Genomic DNA, 11,378 nt, shown 5'->3' with positions numbered 1-11,378 from the left:
ATAAATGGGTGAGGTGAGGGTGGAGTTAATTTTTTAATTTTTTTAGGAAGTAGAAATATACGTGGGTCCATCGTTAAAAAAGATAAATGATACTAAGCGAGTATTAAGGGACGACTTTGTAAGGAAAGTGAGTCGAGTATTAAGGGACAGGAGGGAGTAATATGTCTCAGGTTCGAACTCATCTGCCCCTATTTGTAATTTTAAATTATCCATTGTGACTCATTTGCACCCAAAACTTATGTACACAATTTATTATTTTCCACCCCTCCTTAATTCCATTCAAATTATTTTGTATTTTTTTTTGTTATGGTCCACACTTAAATAATTGAAAAACCCTATACCTCTCACACTATCTTCTCCGTATTGTTCTTTCATTAGAATTAATAAATCATTAAATTGCACAATGCAATAACTCCTTCCTACAACCAATGAACCGTCTCAAAATTAAGTGATGCATTTAAAAAAAACAAACAAAGATAACACAATAATAGTAAAAGTTATGCGATGACAAGCGTAAAATTCAAATTATACAGATTTTATAGAAATGGAGGTATTAATTACTCCGCTGCCTCTAACAGTTTGCCCCATGCTTTTCGAAATGTCATTTTAAGTTTGTTCCGTACCTTAAATGGGTTTCACTTTCTCTGTTTGTATCTTTCTCTTCGTGTGTCCACTTTACCAACTCTGTATACAAATTAATTGTATATATAAGTATTAATATAGTGAAGTTTACTTTATATTGCAATTATTTAGAAAGGCGATTTTTATTCGACGTCCTCAATAGCTAAAAACGCCCGCGTATTTATGATGAAAGGACGATTTTACCCTTTTTAATAAATTTACCCCCACCTCCCTTCACGCTTCCACTTCACATTTTTTAAACTTTTTTTTGAATCGAAATTAATATATAAACAAATAAAATTTTTAAAATACAATTTTTAAACAAAAACTTCTAACAATTTATTTTTTTTCAATTATATTAATTATTTTTATTATGAAATTCGGTAATTATTCAATTCTTTTTTTGGCAAAACTTTTTAAAATATTCGAACTTAAAAACGAAATAATAAACTATTTTATTTTTATTTTTATTACATTCGTTTTTACATGGCGGGAAAAAAATCTAATTTTTTTTCAAACACAAGGGGCACCCGGAATTGGCATGGTGCGGGCCGCCAATTCCGGGTGGACCAACCATGGTTCGGGCCGCAAATTTCGGGTGGACCAACCATGGTTCGGGCCACCAATTCCGGGCGGCCCTTGTGTTTTAAAAAAAATGAATTGATTTTTTTTCCCGCCAGGTGAACACGAATGTAGTGAAAATAAAATTTTAGTTTATTATTTCGTTTTTAATTTCGGATATTTAAAAAATGGTTGCCAATTTTTTGTTTTTGAAAAATTACTGAATTTCTTAGTTAATATAATTGAAAAAAATAAAATTGTTAGAATTTTTTGTTTAAAAAATGTATTTGTTTATATATTAATTTAGATTAAAAAAAGTTTAAAAATGTGAAGGGGGAGGGGAGTAATTTTCATTTAAAGGGTAAAATTGTCTTTTCACCATAAATACGAGGGCGTTTTTAGCGATTGAGGACTTTTATTAGATTAAAAAAAGTTTAAAAATGTGAAGGGGGAGGGGAGTAATTTTCATTTAAAGGGTAAAATTGTCTTTTCACCATAAATACGAGGGCGTTTTTAGCGATTGAGGACGTTGAATAGATACACATTAAAAATCCAAGGAGTATATTAAAACTAATATATTATGTGTACAACTAGATCCTAGGTTCGAATCACCGTGCCAATGAATAAATAAATTATGCCTTAAAAAATTACTTACTTTATTCCGGAAAAAAAGATGACGTCATATGTGATAAATTATCCGATTATTTAAAAAATAGAATTATTATTAAAAAGTTAATTAATGTTAAAAAAAGAAAGATGGAAAATACGGCTCAACTCAATGACTAGTGACACCATTGCACTTTCTCTCTCCTCATATCCCCAAAACCATTCTCTTTCTTCTCCTTTCAGAATTCCACTGTTCAATTTTCTCTCTCCTCTTCTTCTTCTTTTCGTTTCACTCTTCAACCCTAATTAAATCTCTGAATTTTTATTTTTTATTTTTAAAAGTCCAAATTTCTTCCACATTATTTCGGCTGTTCAATTTTTTCGATTTTTTTTCGATTTTTTTGTTCATCAGATTTCGATCAATTTTTTGTTTTTTAAAATTACTGTTTGTGTTTTAGGTAGACAGCTCAGGGTTGTGATCTAAGGGTGTATGAGGTAAGATCTTGGTCAATTTTTGTTTTTTTCATTTTGATTCTGTTCATTTTTCATGAATTGTCTATTTCTGTGTGTACATTTGAATGCTGCTAATTGCTATGGTTTTTGAATTTTGGGGTTTGATTTCTGCAACTTTTAATATATTTTGTACTCAATTGGGTATTTTTTCTATTAAAGGAATTCAAATTTTGGTGTTGGAATTAGTGTTACAGTGAATAGCAGGTGGGGAGGAGGTTTAGGTTTTAGCTTGATGAACTCCGTATGTAAACGAGCAAGGTCCTGGTGCCGGGTGATGATAGGTAGCCATTGATGTCCGAAATCGAGCTAATAAGAAAACAAGATGTAGCGAGTGCTAGAGAAGAATACATGTAGCAACTAGCAAGTATGAATGTAGCTAGAACTAGAGGCAGAGTTAGGTTTGAGTTTTGAGCAATGAACTGAGCTTATACCGATATTTTGCAGAATTTAAGTCACAAACTTAATTTTGATCAATAGGTTAGACCATTTAGCATTACTTTATACAACTTTTTCTATTCTTGTTTTAAAATTCCTTACCAAATGAAAGATGTTAAACTAGTTTGGATGTGATTTGATTACCCTGCCAGGCACTTGAATTTTGTTTGATGAATGATCATGTGGTTAATAGCCGTAAAATTTCGAAGAAGTGATGGAGTATGGATGTTAGCTAACTCAGCTGCTAAAATCTTTGACGGTGGGGGGTTGTAGGCTGTAGCCTGACCTTGGTCCAAAACCCCAAAATCCATCTTAATAGATAAAATTGTGCTTTGTGACCCCAAGAAAAGAATAGTATTAATGACATGATGGTGACTTGTGAGAGTTGGTGACCTTGTTCCAAAACCTATCTCAATTAAACTAAGCTATTTAACCTCAACAAAATAAGAAGATGAAAGATACTGAGGGAGTGAGAGTTGGTGAATATATCTACTGGTTTAATAGATAGCCACTTGGCTAATAGTATTACTTATATGGAGACTAATACTTGATTTGCAAGTACGGTTTCTATCACTTCTCCGATTCCAGTTGACTCCCCCTAATTTATAACCATCTTTGCTTAGCTATCCAATGTTTGCCTCCTCTGAATCATGACATATTTTAAGGGGTATAACCTTGATCAAAGATATTCTGAAGGGGGAGGTTACTAATAAAGTTTAACTTGTGCGTATTAGGCCGTATTCTCAATGACAGATTAACAACCTCATTCCATAGGAAAACTTTTGGCTGGTTGTAGATTTTCTCATCAACTTCTATATGTGGCTAGGATAATTGCTTTTGTGTAAAAATAAAATCCAGTAGGGCTTCAATTTTTTATTTATTCTAGTCACTCTTTTCCCAAATGCTTTGTCTTCAGATGAGTTGTATGCATAATTGCATCTAATTCGAGGGTTTGAGAAAGGTATTTCTGAATTTGAGACTTGGAATAAGTTCTCCTGATAATTTTCAATCGACATTAGTCTATGTGTTTACATTGAAGTATATTTGTGTGTATCAAACAACTAAATTTGACTCTGTCCCTGCAAAGATATTCCCTTTTCTGTAGAAGTGTAGAGCTATGTGATTTACCTAGGTCACTTGCTGGCTCTCTACCCTTATTTTGTCAGACTCAATATATTAGAGAAACATATCTAAAATAGAGTTTGACATATGAAACATGATAAAATAAGGGATACTTCATTATAAGATGATTATCAAGCATTCACATTTGCAAGTTTGTCAAGAAATATTCTTGTAAAATTTATTGGAAATAGTAAATTCAACAATACCCAGCTTTTGAATTCCATTTCTTATGCTCAATATACGGAATTTTTATATTTACCGTTACGCTTTATCTTCCTTTTGGCAATATGCCAAAAACAGAAACATAACCGTTCACGACTTTTTAGAAGCTCAAGGAGCTCTTAAAATGCCCGCAGAAACAGAAGCTCCGATTTGGATGTTATTCAAATTGCTTTTCACTTTTCCAGTGAGACTTGTGTTCACTTAATGAATTTGGCTCAAAGACCACCCCTATGAAAAATAAAACAACACTATATCCGTACATCGAAAGAAGCTCTTCCCTTCTGCCTCCTCTCTCATTTTCCATTGTTCCCTCGTTAATAGAGAAGTTGTCAATCTCTATCAACATATGAATCCCAGGGATAGGACCAGCAACGCCATCATGTGGAGCATCAAACCGCTGAAATCTATGAGTTAATTGCAATGTTTTTTGGCATTTTTGAGGAGGAAACTTTAGTTTAAGTGGAAGGGCTTGTCTGCATCAGGATCATATTTCCGCCACTATGCTGTAATCATTGACTTCGACCATTGTCAATTTGTCAGTGAAGGTGTTGTTTCCGCAACCTTTGCTGATAAACTAGATTAGTATTGTAGAAAAGGAATTAGATTTGCCTGTTTTAAAAATCTCTTAACATCAATGATGGGAGATTTTGTGTGCATGACAATCAAGCTGTCAGGAGAGCTTGTAATGTATGGAACTTTTTCATGGTCATGTTTTCAGCTTGTAATGTGTGGTGAATTTATTTATTTCCCCTCCTGGTCCTTCTACCCCATCTCTTCTCGTCCCTTCATTGTTAGTTACAATCTGACATTTTCCACTATTATTGTTTGAGCTAGATATCACATAGGAGAACGTTTCGTTTTCTATTGCTGACCTCACTTGCATACCACCTCGTTTCTTCTGCTATTTTTAGCTTTAAGACTCATTTGCTTGTTTATACAATCGTGGAGACATATGATTATGTTTATCTTTTACACTGACTAGTCAGTATTCCAGTCCTATAAATGCGTACATAACTGGTTATATCGTAGATTCCAAGTACTATGTCCTGTGTAATGTTTCACACAAAAACTTAGACCGTGTATGCATACACCTGGACTCAACTCTTGTTTAATTCTCTCATTTCAATACTTTCTTTACACCAATATTTACTGTCGATTGCAGGACAGTGTTGATATACAAGTCCTGTATATGCTGAGGGTCCGACTTTGAATTTGGATATCTGATTTCTCAAACTGAAGATCTCTGCTGGTCTCTATGTGAGGGAATATTTTCTTTCATATAAAATGCAGAATACTGGAGTTGTCCCAAAGAATCCTTCTTTAAGAGTGACAACCCAGCAGTCTGCCCGTCGCTTGAGCTTCTGTTCGCAAATAGCCACTGGGCAGCACTGCTCTCCAGTTGTATTTCCCGAAAAACGTAGCAAAGGGAAGGCTTCACGCCGTAACGAAGTCATTGATACTAACAATGATCCACAAACAGCAAAGAGGGATGATCACAGAATTGACATAGGGGATGAACAATCTGACTTGTTAGGATATGATGTATTTTCTGGAAAGTTAGTTTGGGATAAGCGGAAGACTAAGAAAAGTACTGACGCACAGACATCAACAGAATCGACAAACCAGGGAGCTGCTGATGCCAAACTTACTAGCAAGGCTCTGGTTTGGGGATCATATACATTGTTCTTAGAAGATGTGATTTCGGTGAGCTAAATTGAATTTGTACTTCAGAAAATCTTGTAGCAGGTTGGAGCTAAATTGAAGATGTATTTTGCAGGTATCATATAATTCTGGTCTTAGGCATTTTACTGTACACTCATATCCAATTAAGAACCCTGCACTTGTCCTCTCTTGCTTTATGAAAACTCGAAGATGTCGAAAAGATTACCGTTTTTTGGCTTCTAACCCAGATGAGGCGCTTCAATGGGTTAATGCCTTCGCAGATCAACAGTGTTATATTAATTGTTTGCCGCATCCACTCGTATCATCAAAGAAACAACCTTCAGAGTCTGCACCAAGTGATATATTTTTCGAACCATTTGAACCATACATCAAATGTAAGAGTCCGCCCAGAATGCTCGTAATATTGAACCCACGGTCTGGACGCGGCCGGTCTAGTAAAGTATTTCATGGAACGGTGGAGCCCATATTTAAGGTATGTTACTATTCCATTGATAGATTTGATACATTTATTTGCATCAGGGATTCAGGGCTTTGTTGATTAATAAACGTTCATGTAGCTGGTTTGAGTATGGTATTCTATTGGTTAAAATCAAAAGGACGGATATGACGTAGGACTTTTAGAGTACACTAATTGCAGATGATTTGGATATTGTATCTGTTTTGTTTCTGATTTTTATGCGGCAGTCGTTTGGTTATCGTTTCTCACTTTTGCTATCTGGAATGTATATGATTTGGTTGTGTCATTTGGTTAATTCTGTGCAATAAGAAAATGTGATACTGTAAAGTGTCTTCCAAATAAAATTATGAATAAATTATGGAGCCTTGGTTATGTGTCATTGGGATTTAATCCCGTGCAATAAGATGTTATGCTGTAAACTTGTAAAGTGCTCCAAATAAAATTATCAATGAACTATGAATTATTATTATTTGATATTAGTATATGGATGTGTATGCAAGAATACTTGGTCTTCTCATGACTGTCATTATTTCAGCTCGCAGGTTTTAAGCTGGAGGTTGTCAAAACAACTTGCGCTGGACATGCTAAGAAACTTGCCTCCACCGTTGACTTCAGCACATGTCCTGATGGTACTTGTTATTTGTTAATATTTGGACATTTTGCTTATACTTCATATCCTTTATTTCTTTCTCTCATTTTCCTTTTTGTGTTTTTCCTGGTAGGGATTGTTTGTGTTGGAGGTGATGGAATTGTTAATGAGGTATGCCTTCAATCTTTTCCTCTGTGGTATGTCCTGACTATCATTATCCTGTTGTTTCTACGATGCTACTTTATAGTAGCTCATCTTTAACAATAATGTGAAGCATTTTTTTTTTGGTAAAGGTCCATTTGGTCATGATTTTGTTGTACAATTAACGAGTATATCTTTCTTGCTGTAGAAAGAACAAGAAGTTTTAGTTGATTCAATTGGGTCCTTGGGAAATTAGATTCAATTAATTTTTTGACTATGCAGGTTTTAAATGGTCTACTCAGCAGGAATGATCAGAAAGAGGCCATTTCCATCCCAATTGGAATTATTCCGGCTGGTTCTGATAATTCTCTAGTTTGGACTGTTTTGGGGGTTAGAGATCCTGTTTCTGCTGCAATATCAATCGTTAAGGTTCGTTATAACTCCATATCAATGTTTATTACCTGCTTAAGACTTTTGCAATTTCTTTTGTCTCCTTATGTGCAAGAGGTTTGTTAGTGCTTTTGGATTGATTGTTAATGTCTTGTGCTTTCTTTATATTTTACAAGTAGTTCTTTTTAGGGGCAAATTGCATTAACGTTTTGTAGATTTTAAATAAAGCTCCTATTTTCTGTGAGGTTAATTGTATAATTCTGCACTTAATTTCTGCTTGCTAGTGAGATATATGCTGTTCAAGAGCCGTCAAGAGTTCATTTCGCTGCTATTGATTATTCTCTTCACTATTCTTATTCTTTTGGCTAGATTCCCTAGTTGTTTTGCTTCCTATTGAGTAGATACACACGCTTTCATGAGACAACATTTCTCAGTTCTCTTCTCCCCTCGTACTTATGCGTTATGCCTTTATGTTGGTTGTTGTACCAAAGGTCTAATGGTCACTGAATGTGAAGTTGATAGCTTGAGAGATGGTATCTCTTGGCTAGGTTAAAACTATCTAGCTTTGGTGAATGACTGAACCACTGATTTATTGTCACATTGTGGTAGTTTGCCTGCTTGTTTGCCATATGTTATCACCATAGTTCATCATGATCTCCTTAGGCTTGATAAAAGTGATTAAAACGTTGTACATGTGAATTGTATAAATAAGATTTGAGTGATTTAACTCACAAATTGTCTCCGAAAATAACATTTGAGTGATTTAACTCACAAATCGTCTCCGAGACGTTGATCATCTGGAAATTGGGATGTTTTTTCTTTTCCCGTCTCTTACATTTCAGCTGTAGTAAGCGATTTTCTGGAATTAACATGCATTACTTAAATAAGTTTGCTGAACTTTCAGAGTGGAGCTTTGCCATTTATTATGTTTTTTATTTCGCTTTTCTTTTCCCTCCTTTTCGTCTGGCTCCAGGGAGGCCTTACAGCAACCGACGTGTTCGCAGTAGAATGGATTCAAAGTGGAGTTATTCACTTCGGGACGACTGTCACCTATTTCGGTTTTGTCAGTGATGGTAATTATCATACTTCCAGATTTCTATGTTGTTATTTTTATTGCAACAGTTAAGTGTATCTCTCTCCCTCTCTCACTCTGAGATCCCTATTTAGAAAAGTGACTATAATTTGAATCCTTGACACATTCTTAAGTGCACATGTTTTCGGTAGAATTTCTGTACTTATCTTTGTTCTTTACAGTAAGCTGAAGAAATATTCTGGGATGTGGACGTTTTAAATGATGCACTTATTTGAGGAACTATGGGTCGTTATGTGGTTACAAGATTGTATGCTAACTTATCCTTGTAGCGACCATGAAAGAAGGGCTAGGTTACTTATTCCATGTCATTGAGTTTTTGTAAACTTTAAGTTAATTAGATTGTTTATTTTATTATGTAAAGTGCTATGCATGTGAATATGTGATCAGTTATTGCCTTTTTCTTCTTCTTTCAATTCCCTTGTATGTTCCTTTGCCATGTCGTATTCACGAACTCCCCTTTCTGTCCGAAGGTCTTGCATTTTGTGATGAACAATTTCATATTGGCCCAAGTCAGTAGTTCATATTAATAAATTCTTGATAGTTAGCAACTGCAATATCCCTTTTGTTTTTGGCAAGGGCCTAATGTATTTATATGCAAATTGTCTATGCAGCTTCAAGTGGTTTTTAAGCTCGTAAGATATTTTTTGTGGTACTTTATATGTAGACATAGATCATATTAGATTGCTAGTATTGTGGTACCTTGGATGTTCATTTGGGAGGGGAAATGCGGCTTAAAAGTACAAATATTAAGCACAAAGCCTCGCTTGTATACAGTTGTTGTGGCTCATATATTCTGTCAATTGAAACTTGAAAGATTTTACATCTAATTTTCACCTCGTTTCAGTGCTGGAGCTCTCTGAGAAATATCAAAAGCGCTTTGGTCCACTGCGTTATTTTGTTGCCGGCGTTCTGAAGTTTTTATGCTTGCCAAAGTATAACTTCGAAATAGAATACCTTCCAGCATCAACAGGGTCACCAGAGGATGGAAAATTACTAGCTGATAGAGAAGTGGTTGATATGTCTGATCTGTACACTGACGTTATGAGGAGATCTAATGCAGATCGCTTTCCAAGAGCTTCCAGTTTGTCTAGTATCGATTCAATAATGAGCCCTAGTAGAATGTCAGGCGTGGATATGGAAACTACTGGCAGTAGCACACGTGCCAGCACTGAGCCGTCTGATTATGTGCGTGGCTTAGATCCTAAAACAAAACGCCTCTCTTCTGGGAAGAGGAATGATGCGGCAGAACCTGAAGTAATCCACCCCCAACTTCCACTTTCAACTACCCCGAACTGGCCAAGGACCAGGTCTAAGTCACGGACAGACAAGGGATGGGCTGGAATGACTACAACACACGATGCTACAAGAAGCTCTTGGGGAAATACGGGACCGGATAAGGAAGATATTTCTTCCACAATGTCTGACCCAGGTCCAATCTGGGATTCTGAGCCAAAGTGGGACTCTGAGCCTAACTGGAATGAAGAACATCGCATTGAACTGCCCGGACCACCGCCCGAGGAAGATGAAGAGGAAAGAAAGACCGATGTTACTTCTAGGTTTGAAGATAAATGGGTGGTTAAGAAGGGACACTTTCTTGGTGTTTTAGTATGCAATCATTCATGTAAAACTGTTCAAAGTTTGAGCTCTCAGGTGGTGGCACCAAATGCTGAACCTGATGACAATACCTTGGATCTATTACTGGTCCATGGAAGTGGTAGGCTCAGGCTGCTGAGATTCTTCTTACGTTTACAATTTGGAAGTCATCTGTCCCTGCCCTATGTTGAGTATGTGAAGGTATGATAGAAGCCCTTTCCTTATCGAGGTCTTTACTTTATGAAGCTATTGGTAAAATGATATGTGTTCTCGTTAAGTATGAAAACAAGTATGCATGTGTAGAAGAATGGTAATTTAAAAAAAGCACGGAAGCACAATAAGATTGCTGTTTATTCCCCTTGTTTCTGAAGGGGGAGGGGATCTTGTGGAGGGGCATTTTGACATTAAAGTTAAGAAATTGTATGCCTCATTTTTCTGGAGACTTTAGCTTGTGATTTAAACTATTCTATCTTTTGATGGGTGTCATTCCACAACATATGGTACCAAAATTACGTTTGTGGCTGTTAACTCCTTTAACAAGAAGTATGCTCATCAGTATGAGATACCATTGATTGTGCTCACATTAGCTGCTTCTAATTGTGGTCAAACTTACTGTTTTATAGGCAGGTGACAGGATATTGTGATTGTTAAAACCTCATTTGTTGCAATGCAGGTGAAATCAGTCAAGATCAAACCAGGAAAGCATTCACATGAAGGATGCGGGATTGATGGGGAACTATTCCCGGTCCATGAACAAGTCATAACTTCTTTGCTCCCCGAACAATGCCGGCTTATTGGTCGACCACCCAGTCGACAGATATGAGGCTATTGGCAAGTGTAGATTGGTTTTCTCTGCTCCTTGTGGTAATAGAAATGTGCAGAACGTAGATGGCGTATAACATTTTAGTTTTTTTTTTCTTTCTTGTGATCCACCTGCTATTTTGTCATTGCAATGTAAGAGCTGCCTGTAAATTTTGTGAGATAATGTCCTGCTGTTGCTCCTTCCATTCTTTTTTCATCTGCCCTTTGTGTTGTTCTTGCTGCGTGCAGGCTGTAACTTGTATCGGGAATTCTGTAGTCACCTTGAATTTGTTCCCCGAGATATATATATGTACTATAAATACTACATATCTGCTATGCTTTTTCCTGATGATTACATAGCATCATCTGATGTCAGTATTCGCTGAATGATAGTCTGTTTGAGAAAAACAATTACTGCACTGTTAATTTTCTGAATGAAAGCAGTACTTATTCATCGGCAGGTTTATTTGATGTTTTTTCTAAATTCGAGTACCAGATTAACCTATTCCATTATTACTCCGTATTATTAATAAGAACAGCCGTCTGCTATC

The 11,378-nt window shown here is 35.9% G+C and overlaps 1 protein-coding gene across 1 annotated transcript; it reads left to right on the top strand.

Moving 5' to 3' along the window:
- Window positions 1–1,945: 1,945 nt before the first annotated feature.
- LOC110798026 (sphingoid long-chain bases kinase 1) lies at window positions 1,946–11,154 on the top strand. Its single transcript, XM_022003158.2, has 9 exons — window positions 1,946–2,283; window positions 5,243–5,784; window positions 5,858–6,235; window positions 6,756–6,849; window positions 6,943–6,980; window positions 7,233–7,379; window positions 8,314–8,413; window positions 9,278–10,227; window positions 10,700–11,154. The coding sequence occupies exons 2-9, from the start codon at window positions 5,365–5,367 to the stop codon at window positions 10,847–10,849; spliced, it is 2,277 nt and encodes a 758-aa protein (XP_021858850.1). The 5' UTR covers window positions 1,946–2,283; window positions 5,243–5,364; the 3' UTR covers window positions 10,850–11,154.
- Window positions 11,155–11,378: the final 224 nt, after the last annotated feature.

Source organism: Spinacia oleracea, chromosome 3 (genome assembly GCF_020520425.1).
Source record: "Spinacia oleracea cultivar Varoflay chromosome 3, BTI_SOV_V1, whole genome shotgun sequence".
NCBI classification, from domain to species: domain Eukaryota; kingdom Viridiplantae; phylum Streptophyta; class Magnoliopsida; order Caryophyllales; family Amaranthaceae; genus Spinacia; species Spinacia oleracea.
The sequence above is the reverse complement of the archived record's forward strand: the minus strand, read 5'-3'. Positions and strand labels throughout refer to the sequence as shown.